The sequence below is a fragment of the Chaetodon auriga genome, chromosome 1, assembly GCF_051107435.1.
Source record: "Chaetodon auriga isolate fChaAug3 chromosome 1, fChaAug3.hap1, whole genome shotgun sequence".
In the NCBI taxonomy this organism is placed as follows: Eukaryota; Metazoa; Chordata; class Actinopteri; order Chaetodontiformes; family Chaetodontidae; genus Chaetodon; species Chaetodon auriga.
The window spans coordinates 29881516-29903288 of record NC_135074.1 but is presented as its reverse complement, the minus strand read 5'-3'; the positions used below and the strand labels follow the sequence as shown (position 1 = coordinate 29903288).

Genomic DNA, 21773 nt, shown 5'->3' with positions numbered 1-21773 from the left:
CAAGCTTCTCTTTTGCAAGGTTGAGTTGATGTTACAGATTGAAACCCTTTAACTCTATTATCTCTGCAAGACAGTCACATTCAGTGTGAATTCATCTGCTCATGCACCGCTGGATAGATTTCTTCTGCGGGGTGCTGATGCAATCAGGACAGAACACCACTGTAGAAATTCAAGTTTGCTTTGAGGCTCATGAGCGAACTTGATGAAGAAAACTCATTCTGAAACAAAGGAAAACATGTTTGTGGTGACATTTAAAGTTCTTGTGTAATTCTTACTTAAAGGTATTGACCAACTGACATAGTAATGATAGTAAACTTTATTTTTTATACCACCCTTCATACAGGAAATGCAGCTCAAAGTGCTTTACAAGAAAGAAATCACATGCACCAAGTGAGCTTTACGTAGAAAGAATGGACATAAAAACAGATAAATAGAGAATAAAACCTTGATAATGACAATAAGGATGAAAATGAAAATAAAGATTAATAAGGTTAAGGCATTAAATCACAGCATAAAATAATAAACTCTAGGTAAAAATAGAAATCCGTCCTGTAATGTCAGAACATAAAATATCAGTGAAACCCACAGACATTGTGCTGATGATAAGGAACCTGTAAGGTGTCTTCTTCTAAATGTCAGTGAAAGGCTCTCTCTCATCCACTGTTTGGTAAAAACATGTAAATCAACTTAAATAATCACACTTTCGTATTGAACAATGTGTGTTTTAAAAGTGATTCGCTAAATGGAAAGTTTGTACAGTGTAACGTGTTCACATGACAGCAGAGCTGTTACGACGTCCGGCCTGGTGTGGGCTGTTAAAGATGGCTGCTCCTCTGTGTTTTTGACCCCTCGCACCCGTCCGTGTCGTCATCAGTCTTGTCATCTCGTCTGGCCGTCCTCAGCCTGTCATTTCGTCTGCCGACGGCCCCGAGGCTGAGGCAGGCCGACACCAGCTGACCGGTGACTCAGCACGTCACTGACTCTTTCTGCTCCCAGCTCTTCCCCCCCGTCCCTGACCCAGATTTCTACTTCCTGTTGCTGCGTACGGCTTCGTCTTTTCTCTTTCTGTGCTGCAGCTGTTGCATGTGATTCTGTCCTGTCAGGCCTGTGGGCGTCAGATTTTATGCTGTATGTGAAATGTATTTACATCTCATGCTCCAGGGCCTCCTCCTCTCATACATAACAGTCCTCGCTGGCTTCAGCTTCCCGCCATGACGTCAGCCGTGTAGGTCATTCTGATATTCCAGAGGTGTAGTTGCTTGTTCTACAGCAGCTGTCAATCCTGCACACCTGGATGAGGAGAGGGCAGGAGATGTGGACATGGAGATATCCGCCTGTCTGCAAAGCAGCAGTGATCTGCTGTTTGCTTTTTGGTTTCTGTGCTTTCATATGGAACCGTATCGAAGCAGTCTGTCCTGCTAGCTTGTGTTTGGCCGACCACACCGTCACTGGTGAAACCGGAGCAGCCTGCTGGTGTCGGAGCGGCCATGCTGGGACCTGATGTGGCACCTGTTTTGCTATTTGATCAGCACACATTCAGCGTCAGGATTATGGAGGAGGGAAACCTCCAGAGCAAGGTCACCTACAGAGTTCAGATTTCAGCCTGATCTCTGACCTTTGACCTATTTTGCTTAGTGTTCAGCTGGCCATCACTGCACTTTATTAAACCTTTCTGCTGTTGCAAAGACACTGAGATCTCTCATCCAAATGTGGATTTTCATTATGAACCTACAGAGGAGATAAAAACCAGTATCCTTGTTCGGTTTATCATCAGCTTAATGCACAGAACAATATATGGGTTCCAACCTTTTTATGTTCCTCCTCACACCTGTAGCATTAAATGAATTGATAATACTTGGACATGTGCAACCTGTGACCAGGGTCAGAGGTCCACTCAAGCTTGTTTAATGGGGTCAAAATCCAGAGGTTCAGGGTTAAAAAGCCCGGTTATGAGTGTCCACTGAGTGTCTGCAGTCAGTTTTATGTGTGTGTTAAAAGGCAGTCGACAAGAAGACAGTAAAAGACTCAGCATATTTATTCACCTGACAGGAGGAGGGGGTTTCTCGCAAGGTAGGTGGTGCAGTGCATGAGATGGAGCTGCATCGTGGGCCTCACCATGCCTCCTGATGCAGGGGGCCGTGCTGCTGGCACAGTTGTCAGCTGACGGCCGTGTCTCAGCTGCTCTGGGCTGGGCCTCTAATAGAAGGGAGGAATCTTTTGACACCACACACACACACACACACACACACACACACACACACACACGCACACACACACCCTTTGAAAAGAAGCAGCACAGCACACATCTCGGCCGGGCCCCCAGCGGCCCCGTTCCCATTTGCTGTGACCAGATAGTGTTTCATGTCTCGGCGGGTGGGGAGAGGAAGGGGGGGGGGTCACAGTCACCGGCATGAGCACCTCTGCTCTCCTCAGTCAGTCAGCGACTGTCTGGGACACACACACACACGCACACACACAGAAAGGAGAGGATTACACTAAGCAAACAGGCCTGAAAGGAGTTTTCATTCTCTCCTCTTTTATCTCTCCCTCTCTTCCTGCCTCTCCTCAGCCAATGAGAAGATCGACGATATCAATGGCTGTCCCAAGAGCCGCTCTCAGATGGTAAGTGACCTTCCATGTTTGTTTTGGCAGGACGTTGTGAAATTTACCTGTGTGTGTTTGCGTGTTTGTGTGTGTGGGGTTAACACGCCTCTGTGATGTCGCATGTGGCCCTCGCTGGAAGCTGCGGTGCATCAGTCACTTCTGAACAGTTGTAGATGGGAACGCTTAGTCCATTTATTTATACTTTTGTGGTGTCGCGGGCCGCCGTCCGTGAAACCTCTGGCTCAGACTTCTGGCAGTTGGCGCTCAGTTGAAAGCATCGCAGGCTTTGGTTTTGGGGCCAGTTTTGCCTCATCTTATTACACTTGCAAAGGAGCCCGCATTCCTCTCATCTCCGGGAGCGAAAGCAGGCAGGGAGCATCAGCTCTGATGACAAAGAAAATGTTTGCAGCCGCTTATGATGATGCGATTTTGTCTGCGGTGACATTTAGCAGATATGTTCGTGGGGTTTCCTTTGTGACGCTGCTGCTGCTGCTGGTGATTCCAGCGTTGTCACAGTTCTGCGTTCCCTGTGGGAAACGAGCCGAGGCCAGCCTCAATGTGAAGGGTCGTAAATTGGGCCAGTGTGCCAGCTGAGGGGGCTATTTTTGGCCACCAGCCAGACTACTGAAGCCTCTCAGAGCACAAGGGAGAGAGATACACACCCATAGTTAACAACTGAGGAGGAGGTGGAAGCACAGCTGATCCCTGAACCCTTCCTCTTCATCACCCGCATGGACGCATATTACTGTACTTTTGAGGACATCCTGTTTCTGGGGCTTGTTTTCATGCCCTGAATGGGAGTCTGTTCCTGTCTTCTGCCATGTTTTTTGTGTTGGTGAAAAATTATCTGCAAACAGAACAGGAAAATTTCACAAGATTTTTAGAGCGAGTAAAAATATCTCGTCTCAAAGAACTCACAGTTACCTTAAACGCGGTGCAGCCAGACTAAAAAGATGAATCATGTCAGACAAAAAAACAGGCATATTACCTTTGATTTCATCTTACTCCACTTTTTGCAGTGCATTGGTCGTCCTGGATCACTGGGTTGTTGAGATCCTTGTCTTGATAGTTTGACTGCCTTTACCTCACTGGTTTCCATACAAGCAGATTGAGAACCCAAATCCATCAGTCTCCATGCAGCAGTTCTTCCTCTTAAAGTACCTCTGTTTGAATATTGATTTTGTGTAGTTGTTTCTCTTTGTCACTACAGCAAAGTGCTAACTCACACTTGAACGTGGCTCCGCTCCCTCTGTAGACCCTGTCCCACTCATTATCAGCTGATTACGCCCCTCAGTCGCCTGTAATTGAGCGCTTTGCACTCTTTGCACTCTGTGCTGTTATCAACGTCCGGTGTCGCCGCTCTCACATTCAGTCCTGCTGTCATCTGCAGCCACAGCATGACGTTAAATAACGTCTTTAAGACTTTTAAGACGAGAAGATATCCTGCAATCCTGCAAAGACAGGAAAATTGCAGGAGACAAATCAAGTGGTTCCAAATATATGATACGCCTGTGATTGTGTCCTGAATGTTCCTTCATGGTGTGTGTGTGTGTGTGTGTGTGTGTGTGTGTGTGTGTGTGTGTCAGTCAGGACACAAAAAAAATGTTTTTTGCGTGTGCATTCGAGCAATGTGATGTTGTTTATTGGATAATGGCTGTCAAAACCTGCTTTCATAAGCTCAGATGTTGCAGCTCGTGTGTGTATGTGAGTATTTCTGGATCGCTGCGTATGATCTCAGTAGGTTTGTCAGCTTTTAAAGCAAGATCTGAAGCACTCGAGCAGCGCTAAGGGCAGGTGCAATCACAGTCATTATGCAAATGTCTGCTTTGTGTGTTGTCGTGCTGTCAAAACAAACACACACACACGAAACACAATCAGGTCCTGAGCGTTGAGCCGGCAGCTGGGGTGGAGGAGTACGAGAGCACACTTTCACTGCACTTTATTTCATTGCTTTCAATCCCCCAAAGCTTCCAAAGCTGCTGCCAATTACCACCACTTAACTTAACCTCCGCTTCTAAACGAATAAACATGGAAATAAGTTCCATCAGTGGAACAGACCGGAGAACTCTCACCTCACGCTAGCCGATTAGCATGTCGGCTATCCAGGCCAAACTGAGAGGCTGTTTTTACAACTGTCACGTCCTCGTTAAACGGACCTCCATCGTCAGGTCGTTCCTTTGCCACCCGGTCAGGCTCTTTGTGTGTGTGTGTGTGTGTGTGTGTGTGTGTGTGTGTGTGTGTGTGTGTGTTTTCAGCCCAGAGCGAGGGCGTTGATTTGACACTGAGCTGTTAAAACCACACAGGACGCCACACACACACAGACACACAAGTCAACACTGACGGGGTGTCCTGTCCAAACATCCCAAAGACGTAGTTTTCTGAAACAGACAAGATTTCACTCGCCAAGGGCTGACAAACATTTCATGATCCTCACTTCATTCACTTCTATTAAAGTTCGGTGATGGATTCGTTTACTTTATGCTTCAGATTCTGTGAACCAATAAATCCAAAACACAGAGTAATAAAACCTGCATTTTATCAAATTACATTGTCTCATGGTCCAGCAGATGAGATTTTGAACACTTTACACCTGAGCAAGTATTTTTTATTGTCGATTCGTTTCTTGATTCGTCAGTTACTTATTTGCTCTATAAAATGTCAGAAAATGGTGAAAAACGTCAGTCAGTGTTTCCCAAAGCCCTAGACGACATCTTCAAATCTTTTGGCCACACCTCAAATATATTCAGTTTACTGTCATGGAGGAGTAAAGAAGAAGAGAATATTCACAATTAAGAGGCTGGAATCAGAGAATTTTCACTTTTTTTTCTTGAAAAATTACTGAGACTGACTAAATCGATAATCAAAATAGTTGGCAATTAATTTAATTGTTGACAACTAATTGATTAATTGTTGCAGCTGTGTTATTTACAATAGAAATGTCTAGATTATTGAGGAAGAAAGAGAGTAACAGTCTGTTTTTTTTGTGTGAAAGGTCTCTGTCTTCTTGTTTCTTGGGTTTAAAAATGACCTGTGTTCTTAATACCCGCTTTGCTGGACTGGTTTGTCCTCTCCAACCTGCATATTTCCCACTGCAGCAGAAGAGACAGACAGCCACACAGGCAGAAACCAGCAGGACCAGGTGTTTAACGAGCTTGATGAGAAACAGACTGAAGGCTCAGCTCCGCCGCCTCGTGACGGGCTCTTTGCTGATACTCTGTGTGAGAGAGCTTGTCTTTATCGCTCGGCCTCTGTTTCACCTTCAGGTGTGGTGTCACTTAAAATTGGCGCCCGGTTTCCACCTGATTGGCTCACACCCAGTGCTTAACCTGAGTTCAGGCAGGTTCATGTGTCTCTGTGTGGTTTTGGTCACAGATTCAGAGCGGTGGCTCTTTGACGCAGATGAATTTGAGCGTTTTTGTAGACGGTGAAGCTTTACGCAGATAAGCAGGACAAGACCCAAAAGATGTTGTATTAATGATTCAACATGCTGGTTAATGTTTGATCAGAGGGAGTGGTGCTTTCTGTGAAAGAGAAATCCCCAACTGTGTCAGCTGGTCAGACCTCCGGTGATCACATGACAGACTGGAAACAACTGAGCGATCACACCATCACATCACAACTGTTTCTGTGCAACCGAAGATACCAAAGCACAAATCAGGGTTTCACAGGACAGGACAGGAGGTGGACAATATAACAGAGACTGAATAATGCAATCCAAGTCAACAGCCCTGCAACAAAAGCTACCACTGTGGAGTTTATGATGAAGTTTTCATGGGAGGTTCGCATGATGCATGGCGGGGTGTTTATTTTATTTTGTACTGGCCTTCCACGCACAGTGCACACAGGCACACTGTGTTCATTCGTTGCATAATTCAGTCATCTGTTGCATTAACAGTTAGTCTATTCATAGGAGATATGACACAACAGTGAATTATAGAAGAAATTACCCCAGACACCTCAACCTTGCAACAAAACATGGCTTCTTTTAACTGAAAACAAGTACGTAAATGCCCTCTGTACAACCAGAGTCGGTCCAAAGTCGCTCTTCTGACAGCAAGTTGAAGCAGCTTTGCCTTAATTATCCTGTACACAATTCAGCAGGGGGATGTTGATATAGCCGGAGGAAAATCAGTTTTTATTTGTGGTTTTATGTCTGTCAGCCTGAAGATAATTAGGGAAAGCAAAAACAGAAGTTTTTCTCAAATTTGAATGATGCTTTAAAAGAGAAGATGCACACTGAACGTTAAGCGATTACAGGCAAGCATGAAGACGCACAACAGCAAGTCTTTGCAGAAGCAACAGGACAGAATACGCTGCCTGAAACTGGTGTGTGTAATTTTGCATCATGGTGTGTATCGAAGCTGCTGGAGCATCATTTTTTATCAATGAGCTGTGAAAAGCAGCGCTTCTCTGAGGTGTTGCAACCTCTGCACACGTTTTTCAGTCGAGAGAGAGACTGACTGAGAAAGATGTCAAAGTTCAGCAGGTGAGCAAGTAGCTGTAGTCTGTCAAAGTGTGTGGACTGACTGATTCAACCGCACCGTCACACACACACACGTACCGACACAACAGGTTTTCTCACAACCGTGTTATGTGATCAGATTCCATAAGACCCGACAGTCAGAAAATCAAATGACAGAGCGCTTACGGCAGCTTGCGTCACACCAGGCTCAGACTGATAGAGCAGGCTTTGCACAATATCGGGCCAATATTGGGTTTATCAGAAATGTCAGATGTCAGCCAGTAATGTTATTCAGACAGAGAGAGGGAGGTTCCTACGTGGTTGGGCTTTTTGCTTACTTGATCAGTTCTTTCTTTTGCTCAGACATGAATTCACCATTTGAAGAATAATCCCTGAGAGCGTGGAGACGTCGCTAAAATCAAGTCAGACAGACCAAAAGGACGTTTTCAGTGAACCTCCAGGTTAGCCAAACAAAGGGGAACAGTAGAATAATTACCCGAACTGTCGGTGATAAACATGCGTCACAGTTTATAGCTTTAACCGTCTACGTCTGCCAGTGCAATAAGAGACTGTTACCGACATGTTGTCACATAATTCACAAAGTGCTTTGCAATAAAAAAAAATACAACATTCAGAAAGAAATCATAAAAGCTGGTGACAACCTGAGCCACGCACACAAAGGAAACCTCCAGATTTACCACCAAATAAAGCGTTTTAGATCATCTGGCTGAGCTGTTGGTTTGTTTACCGCCTGTCTGTCTGTCCACTTGTCGCCTTTTTCCCAGATCTCAGCAATTACTGCCGCGAGTACAGTGCTATCAAAACGAATAGAAATGATCGGCACAACTGCAAAAATAAGACTTTATGAGGAACCAGACTTATCATTTAAAGATCTGAATGGTTGTTGTGTGGTTAAAGAACCACTTAACACCTTCATCAGTGAGTGTTATTTTTATAGCTCAGCGTAGTTTAAGCTGAGACTTTGCACCTCTGATGCCGTCTCGAAGGCTTTTTCATTCTTTCATTGCTTAAGATCTACTACCAGCAACTTTGGTTTAGAAATATCGGCTTTGGTATCAGTCTTCAAAAGCTCCTATCTGTCAAATCCTGCTTCAGACACACACACACACTCCCTCCCTCTCCTCCCTCTCTCTCTCTCTCTGTCTCACACACACATACACAACAATAGCATCCGTGTGATGGGAAGCAGTGTTTGCTCAGAGGGCTGTTGGCCGGCCGGCCCCGTGCTGCTGCCGGGAGCCGCAGCAGAGCAGGAGGTGACGGCGGCCTGGATGGAGGTGTGAGGTCGGTCACGGCGGAGGAGCAGATCACACATCCAGGCAGGTAGGAGCCACCGGTGGTGTCGCTCAGAGCTGGAGAGGATTGTTTCAGATTTCTGTCCGGGCTTGTTTAGAGGTGTTTCGTTCTGATGATCAGCAGAGAGAATGAACGAGAGAGTTTGTTCTCCTCAGGCTTCTCTGGATCAGGAGGTCCTGCTCTTATGGCTGTTTGTGTGTCTGCAGACTGTCATTTTTATTTGAATATGCTTTCATTCATCCGTCCGTCTCAGCACAGTTGTTGCTGTTGAACAGAAGAGTAAAGTCTTCCAGAAAACAGCTCAGAGATAAATGTTGAGTTTGTTCTGCTGACTGCTGGTTAAACTTGATGTTAGATGTACCTTCAGTAAGCCTGCATCTAACAGGAGTATAGACTGATGATTAATGTGTTCATTCGTTGATTATTGCTTTTTTGTTGACGATTGATTTCGATGCAATGATTGATAATTCTGAAAAACGTCATAATTTAATACCAAAAGCGCGTCAGATATTCTCCGAACCCACACTGACATCATCAAATAGCTTATTTATTTTAACAGTTTGCTCATATTTTGACAGCTGACAGTCGAGTGGTGACAGGAAATGAGGGGAGGGATGCAACAAAGGTCCCCAGCTGGATTCAAACAGGGGATGTTACAGTTATATGTACGCCGTCTTAAACCCCTGGACCATACGGATGCCGTGAAAAACAAATTAGTGAAGATAGAAAATGCACGTTGAGGGGGCGAATCGCAGCTAAAGTGATTGGTTTTCATGCTGAAGATCTGAGGCTCCGCAGCTGATGGCTGTAGAATCGCGTTCCTCTGGCTTTTCTCCGCTCTGGTCCCTGCAGGTTTTAAATAGCGAGAGGTTTCGGTATTTATACCCCCCGAGAGGCGGGGCTTGAGAGCATCTCAGCAGGACGGGCCTGGCATTTGTGATGGGGCATCTTAATGAAGCATATTTCTGCAGGCTGCTGCTATTTAAACTTCAACTCTACCGGGGGATTCGTGCCAGTCGGGGAGCGGTTCAGTCCCTCAGATGAAGTTTAGGCCAGGGGTATTAAAGAAAGTCTCTGGGTATGTTGGTTCGGTTAGAGGGGTGTTTCACAGAGGTTTATTTTTAAGGAGCCTGTGGTATTTGCAGAGGGCCATAGTCTGCATTCCTGCTGTTCCCCAGTTTTCTGCTGCATCACCTCAAAGGACAACATATGCCGGCCCCCCCCGACAGCTGTTTCTGGGGTCAGAGGTTACGGAAATGACAGCAGGGGAAGCGCTGCTGCTTCATCTCAATCAGTGACCCGAAGTCTGCCAGTCTCTCCACACACGAACACGGCTCAGATCCATAAAGCTAAAATTAGGAGAAGAATAAACAGCAATACTTGATTGATTAATACCACTGTGGTACAATGGTGAAGGTACAAGTGAAGGTGGCGCATAATCTCATAGATGTTCCAGCAACTAGTAATCAAACAAGCACTGTGTAATACAGCTAGTAATAATCTGCTGGGTGTTCATAAATCAGGCAGTAATACGGTTTTTAGTGATCAGGTGCTGGATGGTAGCAAGCGATAATCTGGTTAGTAGCTGGATGAGCTAATAGCTGGATACCGGATGTCAATGATATTGATATAGTTCAGTGTTTAGCAGTTCATTTTGTAGTAGTGGATTGAAGTAGTAGCAGTAGAGTAGTAGATACAGAACAGCAACGTGGCAGTGGGTCTAATTAATTGTATTATGGGTACAAGTGTAGCTATAATCTGACCGTTTATGTAGAGTAACTAACTAAGTGGCTGTAACTAATAGAAGTGTGGCTGTAGGTGTGGGTGGCTAAAGCAGTGATAACAGTAGATTTAGTAGTATCAGTAGAGGCAGTTTACTTTGGTTTCGTTGTCCTGGACTCATAGATTTAGTAGTACACTCGTGGCTTCGCCAACAGTATCTGCAGTTCGTGGACGTCAACATATTTTATCAGAGGCGGATGTAAGTTAGCTTTTATTTCTGCTTCTCACCTCACAGCCGGATACTTCCTAGCAGAAGAACCACAGAGGGAGCCGTAGGTCAAGCTATATTTAGTCGCTGCATATTAAGTGTAATCATGTCATTAATCTTTAGTGAGCGGGGCCCTCCCGGTCGCAGCCCACACCCGGCCTCGTTTATAAAGGACACAGTTCATATGTGTTTCAGTTTCAAACCACTCGGAGTATCACTGCTCTATATCCGTACTCCCTCGGCTGTGAGGTTATATTCGAGCTGTTGTTCTTTCAAAAGGGGTTTGCTGTAAGTACACTGTGGCAGATTAGCCTCACTGTTATAAATCCACCCTTACTTGTAATAAATGTCATGCTGAAAAAGATTTAGCACCTCTTTAACCTTTGTGCGCACTGTAAAATGCTTTTAAATGTCCATTTCACAGTCCATTCTTTAGTTAATTGCCTTGCAGAGAGTGCCACCTTCCTCTATTCTCCCCCTTTATGTAATATGAGAGAGCAACGGCTGTGCCGTGTTGACGTCTTTTCAGTTGTACCTGCCGTGTTTGCTCATCGAAAACAACAGTTGGTAAACTTTGATCGCTCATTCATCTGTGGCGACTCGCCTCCGTGACTTGTTTTATGTGGTTTGCTTTGTGATTACGTGGGCCGGCCAGCAGGCTTGGTGTATAATGGGTCACGTGGGCTCTAAACAAAGCCTGTCTGCCTATCAAATCCTGTCGCAGTCCAGTGACAGCTCAGCAGTCTGCTCAGGTTGCCATGGCTGAGCCGGTATGGATGGTTTGATTCTCTGTCACTCTGCTGGTGAAGGTCTTGATTTGAATCTTGTTTTGACTGTCACCATCTGGCCAATTTTAATATCCCATGCCATTCTCCTGTAATTGCTTGTAGCTGTCGCCTGCCTGACGCATCTGCTTTAAGCAATTCTGCAAACAATACTTAGTGCTGACTTGCTTGAAAAGGTTGCACAAATCGTCCTTTTGGAAAGCCCTGATATATTCATACAGTCTCCAAAAATCATGGCCTCTATCAGTGAATCAGTGTGACTGTCTCTTATGTGCATCTGAAGGCAGATCTGATCCAGATGCAATACATTTAGAGGATTGTGAGGCCTTAGCAGGTGTATGCATTTTCTCAGTACCTTCAAATGTGTTTTAATGTACTGGCATTAAAACAGTATAAGAGCCAGTTCTTCACTGGTCCAACATTATCAAATCAGTGAGTACAGGGTATACGATCTGTCACCCCAACATTTTCAGCCTGTCAGTGTCAGCACTTCTTATAACAGGTTAGTACATTTTGTGCTTTCCTTTCTAGATCTTGTAGACATTCACTTCCAGTTTTGCCGTCATGCTCTCAGGAGAAGCGTGCGAGAGACCGACCGGCGTGCTTCCTCACATTATACGAATATGCAAATCCAAATGGAAATGTGCAGGCTGCAGTGTCTTACAGCTGTGTCTGTCTCTCTGTCCAGATTGAGAACATTGATGCCTGCCTTAGTTTCCTGGCAGCCAAAGGAGTCAACATCCAGGGTCTGTCTTCAGAGGGTAAGCTGGACTCCTACACTTCTGCTTTCACTGGAGCGAGAGAGGTAAACGCCAACCGAGGCCAGGCCAGACCGAGCTGCTAAACAAGTGTCCTTTGTGCTATGGAAATAAGATAAAGGATGCCAACTTGATACAGTCCTTTTTATTGGCATGCTGTTTTGCCGGGACACACTAGATTAATGCCAGACAGTAGACATTAAAACATGTAGGCTCAATAGGGGCTGATCACACCATATGTAGAACTAATGTACCAGAGAGCTCACAGTAGAGCAGTGTTTAAAGTGGCCGACGTCAGAAAAAGCTTACATGCTTATGTCATGTTTTTCACACAGGAACAATAATGGTACTAATACTAGTATTATCTTTGGGCAGAGCAGGGACTCAGTGGGCAGTGATGTCCCCTCACAGCATGAAGGACACTGGGTCATTTCTCTGTTCTGCAGAGAGTCAATGCTCTCCAAGTGTTTCCTTATCCAAAAACATGCAAGTGTGATGTGTTGACGAACTGCAGCCAGCAGCAGAGCGCAGATGCATTGTGTTTCAGGCTGCTGTTCAGTGCGCTTTTCAAGAAAATACCAGCGTACTCGCTGCAACATGAAGTCAGTTCATTTAAGCTTTCAGTGCCAGGCGAAGGAGAGAGCAGATCAGTAAACAATAAGAGAGCTTTCTGTTAAAACTAGTCCAAGTCTGAAGCTGAAAATATGCAGCAGCGCTCAGTGACATGACATTATTGGACAGCTGCACTGGGCTGTGTATAGAGAGAATATAATTGAAAATGTTGTTCTTTTGTGTCCATTATCTCAGACACACAATTTGTTTTCGGTCACAAACACATCAGAGTACACTGCCATCTTACTTTGCATAGTTATAAGTGAGACGTTCTGCCTGTGACACTACATAGGAGCAAATGCGTAAAGGCAATAGAGGAATATATCATTATCAAACAACAGAATGTCTCAGCAGCTTTCACCCTCACTTCTTCCCTCATCAGTCTTCCTTTTTAACGTTCTCCATTGTCCTTCTCCCGGACCCGCAGAGATCCGGAATGGTAATCTGAAAGCCATCCTCGGCCTCTTCTTCAGCTTGTCCCGCTACAAGCAGCAGCAGCAGCAGGCCCAGCGTCAGAACTCCCAGCCCTCTCTCCCAGCTGCCGCCCAGTCCCAGAACACCCACCCTCCCCTGAGCCAGCAGAGCAGCGCCCCGGCACAGCTCGGCCACTCTCCGCATGGGACTCCTGCCCTCACAGCCCAGAAAGCAGCGCAGGCCGAGATGCAGTCCAGGTGAGGCCCGTTCACGCAAACCCTGCGACCTGGGTGAATGGGTTTGTCTGAATTCTTCACTTTCTTGCTGTTTCTGCTGTTCTAATCCATCATTTTGTCATCTCGATCTTCCTGTTCACACTTCCTGTCATTTATAACCGTGAACTTGACCTCTCCGTCTCTGTCCTCTTCCATATCTCTCTCCTCTTCTCCTCTAGGGATGGGTCTCAGAGTAAACTACTCAAGTTTTCCCTTGGTCAGAAAAAGACCTCTAGGTCAGCGTCTTCTGCCTTTCTGTTTTCTTGCTCCTCCCTCTCTTTCCTCCACCACGTGTCATTCCTGGAAATAGGAAGGTAGAACTTGCCCCTAATCACGGATAACATTTCTTTTGTCCCGTAATGAGTTTCATGCTGCTTCTTTGTCTGTGATTAAGGGCAATCTCTACTACAAGCACTATCTAATATGCATGAGCGGTCAGGTTGACCAGATAGGAGCTAAATCTCCAGGCTCCGTTTTCGGACGTCCCTGTCTGTCTGGCAGCGCGCCTCATTTGGCGAGCCTGCTAAATGGGCTGTGAAAGACCTTTAGATAACCCTTAAGTAAATGTGTGCGTGCTTGTGTGTGCGTGGGTTCGCTTGGCAAGCACATCCCCCATATAATGTGACATTAATATTTAACAGAGACAGGCAGGAGTGTGCATCTGTAATAAGACAACGTGTCAAATTTAGCTTCTGCGTGCGTTTGCTGTGATGCTCTCAAATCCTTCTGCGCTCACCTCTTTTCCAGCATGCGGTCTTTTATTATGCGACGACGCACCCTCAAATTGGATTTAGGATGCGGTTCTGCATGCTGCCCAACCCACGTTCTGTTTGCTTTGCACCTGCCCCGCACCAGCTCCTCTTCAAAACAATGCAATGGCCCCACCTTCTGGTCAGCGTGGGCAACTGCAAGAGAAAGCATTGAGATTCTCCTTCACGTCTCTTCCCAAACACTTGGCTTTCTGAAGTGCTGTTCTAAAGCTGTTGCTATTCTTTACTGTTAGCGTGTGACAGTAGATGGATTTTAAAGATAAGTTGTCATGATTTGCAAATATTGCTATTAAAGAACAGATTTATTTGTTTATTTGGTTATGAGCTTTTGACTTTTTTCGTCAAAAAAGTACAAAATAAAAGCTTTAAACAAGTAAATCTGCTTAAAATTAAAAGATTATTTGCACTACAATTGATGATAATCAGAGATCTCTTGCACATGGTGCTGGTCAAAGAGTCATAATGAAGAAAGGGCTTGCAGCACATAAAAACTGGCTTCAAATTAAAACTTCTGGGTATTAAACATTTTCTGCAAGAGGCAGAGCAGGCAAAGCGTTTTACATGTGCTTTATGAAAGACAAGCACGTCTTAAGAAGCATAAGTAAACGGCCTCCCTGCTTTTCCATTTGCAGCACATTTTTAAACAAACACCTGAAGTTTTAAATCGAGGTTTGGTGCCTCACCCCTTTCATCATTTTGAGCAAACAGGGTATTTATTTGGCGTTTATTATGTTTGTCATTTTTGCCTGTGTTGTCTTTTGTGTAGATTGGCAGGAAATGTTCCATCAAATATTATTTTTCTACACACAGCCAGTCTGAAGAGGGAAGACAGTGGACCTGCCATAATTGAAAGCTGAATGATCTCAGGCTGCTCTAGACAAAATAATGCGGTAAAACTTATTACCTCGCAATGGGCAGATAAGTAATGGCCGGTCACAGTGAATGGCATGCCGGAAATGAGAGTTTCTATAATGTATACGAGAGCTGAGAGAGAGAGAGCTGTAATCTGCTTATCAGCATCCGCCTCGCAGTCCCAGGACGATGATGATGTCGCCACTGGTGAATTAGCATTTCATTAGCAGTCGCCGTGCCCCGGCCTGGTTAGATCACAGCTTGGCTCCACCAAAGGCAACAGATTGCCTTACAATATGGATTCAAGGTGTCATAAATTTCACCAAGGCTTGTCCGCGGCCAGTATATCCTGTCTAATCCATGCGGGGGAAATAAAGGAGAGCGACATGTAATCTGAGGCCGCTGAGCTCACAGCTCCCCTGGGACGTGCACTCTGTCAGCCTGTCCAGCCCGTTCACACACGTCCACGCCGCTGTGAGCTCATCTGTCTCCATGAGATTACTGTAGGTGTATACGGGGGGGTGGGGCCAAGCTGCAAGAGCTGCAATAAACGCAGACAATAGCTGAGTTTACATTTTTTTAAACTGCGTGTATCTTCTAATCCAAGCCACTTTAGAGTGAAGATGAGTCAGACGTAAACATGTAATGAGGGAACGCTCACCGTTACAGAAAGAGTCTGAAGATCCAGGCAGCGGAGTGGCTGAGCGCTTGGTTTAGTCATCTAATTGACTCGACTTTGAAGGCCAACAAGAGGGCGAGAGGAGAACTCTTCAAGAAAGGGGGTCCCAAAAAGTTTGCATTTTGAATTCAGCGTCACTGTGGAGGTACATCAACTTCATGTGGCGTCGACAAAGAACAGAAAACAAATAGAAAATGAAGCTCTTTTTCTGTCCTTTGGCCCTTCTTATACTCAGAAAGCGAGCAGTTGCCTCCTCCTGACACAGCAGATATTAGCATCACGTTATACATTCTGGACAACACTTTGCTGGGCGGTAACACGAGGAACGCTCCTGTGCTTCTCTTTGCACTCTTGCACATGTTCCAAAAGACGAGGCGGTCTGCAGTTGCCGCTTAACCTTTTGCAGTGTGTTCTGTGTGTTCACGTAAAACGCTCACTGAGATAAATCTGAATCACCTGCATGGTCCCTGCACTCTCAGTCCTAATTAAGACGCACCCTCCTTTTTGGCTGTGGACCCCGTCCCAGGAGGGTGTGTTATAAACCTGCAAGTTTTCTGCAAACTTTGACCACCTTCAGTCGCAGTCAGACTTAGTGTTTGTCCTGTTTATGCCCCCTTTCTTTCTTCCTTTCTCCCTCCACCAGACTTCCCGGCCCCATGGCGAGGGTGTCCACTGCCGGCAGTGACATCCCTCCGAGAGGCTCGGTCAGTGCCGCCGGGAACCGACGCAGCCAGGGCTTCAGTGACAAGACCAAAGCCAACTCGCACCTGAACAAAGGTAGGCCACACACACACTCACACACACACACACTGACATGAGAACACCATGAGGGATCTCAGTAAGCGCTGAAAGCAGAAATGTGTGTGAGAGAGAAGAGGCAGTAACCTTCCTGCTGTTAAAAATGTTGAAGTGTGGAGGAGTTAAAGATAAATTTAAGGTGACTGTGAATCCTCGGGGTGCTTTTCGTTGAAAGCTCTGCTGCTTTGAGACCGAGAGAAAGTTTGAAGAAGTGTGCCAGGAGATAACAATTAGCCTTCAGCGCGTAATGCCGGAACAACTGTGTCCTTTCAAGAGAAAACAACAAAGAATATGAGCAGAAAATCGAGCTGTTCTTGAGGCATAAGTGGCTTCCTCAGCAAGGTCAGTTCAGTTTATTATTACTTCACGTGGTGAGGAGAGAACTCTGTACTCTCTGTACAGTGAAAGTAAAGACCCGCGTCCCGGCGCTGTTTTAAGGACATGGTCTCAGTGTACAAGGTGAGGTGACAAGCTGTGATTTATTGGAGTGTGAGTGAAGACGCTGTCGTGACCTCCACTGGCTTCCTGTTCGCAGTCTGCAGGTGGAGAGGTGACTGTAGCCCAGTTTCAGCTCCCGTCTGAACCTTTCAGGGCGATTGAGCTTTGGTTTTTGTGTTTGTTTGTGATTTTTGAGTCAAACGTTTTGAAACATCAGACGTGTTAACTCAAACAGCGCCCTCTTCCTGTCTGGTAGTAGATTTCCCTTTAGGTTTTCAGATGGATTAGGATTATTTCTGCTTTTTTTAATTCTGAGAAATCTTGTTTTTTCTACCACTTTTTTTGTTGCTGAATAGCTGTGAATGCTACAGTACCCATGAGCTTTAGCTGCTGTTGCAATGGAACCAGTCAAATGCTTTCATTAGCTGTAGCACATTTAGACCACTTTGTTTTAAAACACTGCACAAAGATTGTTGAATTAGTCCCAAAACTGAGCCATAATCTGAGAGTGTTTCATCAAATTCCCGCCACATGTGATCATTACCTCTTGTTTGCCGTTAGCGGCACATGCAGCAGAATTTCAGATGCTGCTTTTTGATGCATACGGGCTTGTACCCCTGACTTCCAGTAACTGGACCAGGTATTTTCTAGCATCTTTTGAGAGAGAGTTTCATGTCCGTCCATGTGCTCCATCAGTCAGCCCCCTCAGTTAGATTTTTTCAGCGACATCAGGATTACATAATTTGAACAGAACGGGAAAGTACGACCAGTTTACTCCCATCGACTGCCTAAGAATCAACAATAGACCTGTTTTCTGTCTTAGCGTGTGTTTGCATTCGAGTTGAAACTGAGCCGCTCTGACCCAGTTTAACTCATCCTGCACAGTGTTGGTGTCCTGCAGAATACAAACTGAGTGTTTGGCAGTATATTTAGTTAGACCAGTGTTGAAATAGCTTCTGTCACAACTCAGTGGGCCAAGGCTTTAAATAGACTGTGTTAGTGTTCACAGTCTAAACTCATTACCCTACATTAGACAGAGAATTCTGACCGCCCAGAAAGAGGAAGTGTGTGTGTGTGTGTGTGTGTGTGTGTGTGTGTGTGTGTGTGCGTGTGTGTGTGTGTGTGTGTGTGTGTGCGCGTGTGTGTGCGCGTGTGTGTGTGTCAAAGAGAGAGTGTGTGTGTTGGCTGAGTTTAAATCGTGACAAATTAAGTGGGACCAACATTGTGGGCAGCACTGTGGGACACTTATTCTGATGTGCGCCTCCACTGGAGATGGGGGAGTTTCCAGAGAACGGTTGTGTCTTTGGCCACATGTGTGTGTTTATGAACATGCGTGTGACAGAAGTGAGCGAGTGGTAGTATTAAAGGGACAGTCCAACATTTTTGGAAATGTTGTTTGTAAGAGGATCGATACCCCTCTCATGTCTTTATTTTAAATATGAAGCTACAGCTAGCCACCAGTTAGCAAAGCTCAGCACAAAGAGCTAGCCTGAGCCTGACCTCTAAGTCTCACTAATTAGCAAGTCATGTCTTGTTTAGTCTGAACAAAAAGTGTGAAAACGACAATTATCGGTTTTCTCGGCCCTGCTAGCGACTTCCTGGACTCTTGTTGTCACTGTGAGGTTGCCAGGCAACCAGCCGTGACGCTTAGCTCTGTGCTAAGCTAAGCTAAGCTAACTGGCTGCTGCTGTTTTCATATTTACGGTACAGATATGAGAGCGGTATCAATCGTATCAATCTAAATCTTGACTTCAAAGCCGATAAGTGTGTTTTCTAAGAAGTTGAACTTCAAAATGAATGTGGTACAGGTAGTATAAGCAGTATAATGCAGTAGTAGTAGTAGTAGTGCTGGTGGTTGTAGACGTGGTAATACTAGTAGTAGTAGTTGTAGTAGTAGTAGTAGTGTATTTGGCAGAAAGACCCTAAGTTAATCAACAAATCAGATCAACTTTATTTAAAAAAAAAAAGGTTTATATTAACAAAGGTAATTTGGTATTGTGCTGGCATACAGGTGTGTGTCTGTGTGTGTATATATATATATATATATTTATATATATATATACACCATATGATTGGCAGGAGGTAGGATGAAAATCACTTGTTGACCCCCCTCCTTCTTGCCCTGTTGTTGACATGCTGCCAAGCCCCTCCTCTCTGCCATAGCCTTGCACCACACTCCTCCTCCTCCTCCTCCTCCTCCTCCTCCTCCTCCTCCTCCTCCTCCTCCACCACCTCCTCCTCCTCCCGCTACACTCTCTGGATGGCTGGCTGTGGTTTTGGACTCTTCCTCCTGTCCTGTCCATCTCCTCCTGTCCTTTCCCACTTTCTCTGTTCCTCCTGGACGTCTGCAGGACTCATGAGGTTTGTCAGCATGCACTTATAGATAATCTTGAACTGCAGGTTCTAGTTCCAGTTGCATAACTTGAGCTCTGCATTGAACCTCTGAACATATGGCATTTAATCAGTTTTACTGCTTTGTTGTTGTTGCTGCTAGAAATGTGTGCATTTTAGATGCAGCAGAACGTAGTTTTTTGTTCTGTGAGGGGGGTCGAGTCAGTTACCCTGAAGCTTTTTGAAAAGAACTAATGGATTTGTAGGGATATTGTCAACCAATTAGCCATTGTCTTGCTAATTTGGTGTGAAATTGACACTGATTTAGAATTCCCTTTTGGTTCCAAGCTGTGATTAAAACTCAACAGTGTACGTTGGACAGTATGTGCTGCACATTATGTTCCTTATGTTTGTTGTGAGATGTGTGTTGCTGCAGGTTTGGGTGGTGAGACAGACACCTGCAGCTCCTTTTGTGAGGCCAGATCTGCTCTGTGTCAATGGCTCTGACACCAGAATGGAGGCTCGTTACCACACGGGCGTACAGTAAGGAAACAGACCTGAATCTCCTCTTCTGCTGTGTGTTAACACAAGGTGACAGCGCCTGGGTGTCCACCCAGTGACACAGAGCAGAGAGACGCAGGGAACAGGGGGCACCTGTGGTTGTGTGTTTGTGTGTGTGTGCACGCTTCTGTTGCCCATGCGTTTCTGTGTGTGTGTGTGTGTGTGTGTGTGTGTGTGTGTGTGTGTGTGTGTTCGTATGGATGGTGCCCTTGCTGAATGAATAGCCTTCTGATGAGCTGTAGCGTCACTGTTTGAGTGTATTCATGTGGAGAAACTTTAAAAAGTTTCAGTCTCCACACAAAAGCCGGCTGTCCCTCTCACTTTTTGGAGTACAATGACTGAGGACAGAGAGAGAGGAAGGGAGGGAGAGAGAGCACAGGCTTCTGAAGCCAGAACATGATGAGTAAGCAAACACCTGCAGCTTCAAGCTTTGTGCCAGTCTGATATATGCTGTGCAGATTTTACCAATCAAAATGTGTTAGCAAATGAAATAAAGCTGACCAATCAGGGTCCGCTCTTCCCGCGGTGCTCTCTCTGTGCTCACATGTGTGAAATCTTTGGGTCTCAAAGCACAAACATGTTTTCAGTCTTCGGTACGTGAGTGACTCGTATGTTAAAAGGGCATTTTCGGGTCAGCAGTTTGGTCGCTGACTGACGGACTGAGAAGGTTTAGCTTAATGTCTTGTGACCAGTGCGAGCATGAGAGGGGTTGGAAGGCTTGTGATGTCTAAACAGTATCAGCCGATGCTGCTTCTAATGCATTTACTTTGTGTGTGTGTGTGTGTCGTTTGTGTGATCTCTGGTCACCGGTCCTTGTAAGAGGCACATGGGTTGAAGTGTTTGAAGCTGCTGAGCAGGACAAACACCCCCCTCGCTCCTAAACTTGACATGCATGCACAGACATGCACACACAGGGAGAGTGTCGACACTTGTGTGAAATTGCATGGCTTTCCTCAGCTGCAGACAGGCATTAAGGCACAAGAACACACACAGACACATGGGTGTGATGATCCGTGGAAGGAGCTCTGGATCCACTTCGGCTTATTTCCCAAAACGCCTTGATGTTATCAGGAGGCTCTTAGAGCAGTAGGCAGCTGGACTGAGACAGCTTCAGAGAGGGTGAGACACATTTTTATGACAGACAGGAAGTAGCAGTGGTGGTCTGGGATCCTTTTCCCTTTGGGTACTCCTCCACTGCTCATTTTCTGCTCTTGATTTTGTACTCTAATGACGGCTGTAATTAAGCAGTTGAGTTGTAAACAGTGAAATTCTTTCAACGTGTCTCTTCAAGCAGACAGCTCGAGCAGCGCAGTGAACGAGGGGCAACGGTGCAGTTTATTCCAGGTTTTCGCCCAAGGCTGCACAGGGTCATTAGGTCATGACCCATTTCTGAGGGCACCTTAAGACCATTCTGTGTTTATTTATGAAAGAAAAGTGCTTCCTCAAGTGCATGGAAAAAGCACATGCAGCACTTTTTTTCCAGAATGAAATCCTTACCCTTTTATTTGTTTTTGAAGTGTTAAACCTTGTCTGGAGACTTTGGCTGGCTTTATGATGCAACAGTGTCCAAGTCCATCACTCCAGTGTCACTTCTGACCCGACATGTTGAAGATTGACCACTTTGCTCACCCTTGGCAACCCAACTGGAGCGTGTCAGTCCCGGTCACTGGGTCCAGTCATGACAACGACCAGCTTATCCCAGTGTCCAGGGCCTCTCCATGTCCGCCTCTCTTCTTCTATTCCTTTCTGACCCGAAATCCGGACTGACCCCATTCACGGACAGCACAGACCGTCCTGCTGGCCCACATCAAAGCTTCAGTCATCCCAAACCTGCCGTGGCAGTCCCCTTATTCTCTCTGCCTGCTCCATAATCACAGCAGGTCCCCTTCTCATTCAGCCGCCTCCAATAGGAATCCAGCTATTAGCAACCTGACCCACTTTTCCGATTGCTAAATGCTAGCACGGCTAATTGGGCTCTAATCACTTCCTAATGGCTGCATTGTTTCAGGCTGCTCTCACTAAATGCTAAACAGGGGGAGAAAGGAAAGGCGGCGAGCAAGTGCCTATTTCCAATTAGGGCATGAAAGGCGCTGTAAAAATGAAATAAAGTGAGCCAGATGAGAAAGG

General features: G+C 45.6%; 1 protein-coding gene across 2 annotated transcripts in view; it reads left to right on the top strand.

Annotated features, from left to right (window-relative positions):
* Window positions 1–21773, top strand: part of nav2a (neuron navigator 2a) — a 96414-nt gene that overhangs the window by 22241 nt on the left and 52400 nt on the right. Inside the window, exons 3-7 of one of the 2 annotated variants that reach the window (XM_076733866.1) lie at window positions 2570–2622; window positions 11847–11919; window positions 12956–13199; window positions 13397–13453; window positions 16162–16295. In XM_076733866.1, coding sequence (XP_076589981.1) covers window positions 2570–2622; window positions 11847–11919; window positions 12956–13199; window positions 13397–13453; window positions 16162–16295 — 561 coding nt within the window. The remainder of the gene's footprint in view (window positions 1–2569; window positions 2623–11846; window positions 11920–12955; window positions 13200–13396; window positions 13454–16161; window positions 16296–21773) is intronic. The other variant, XM_076733875.1, reaches the window with a different exon arrangement.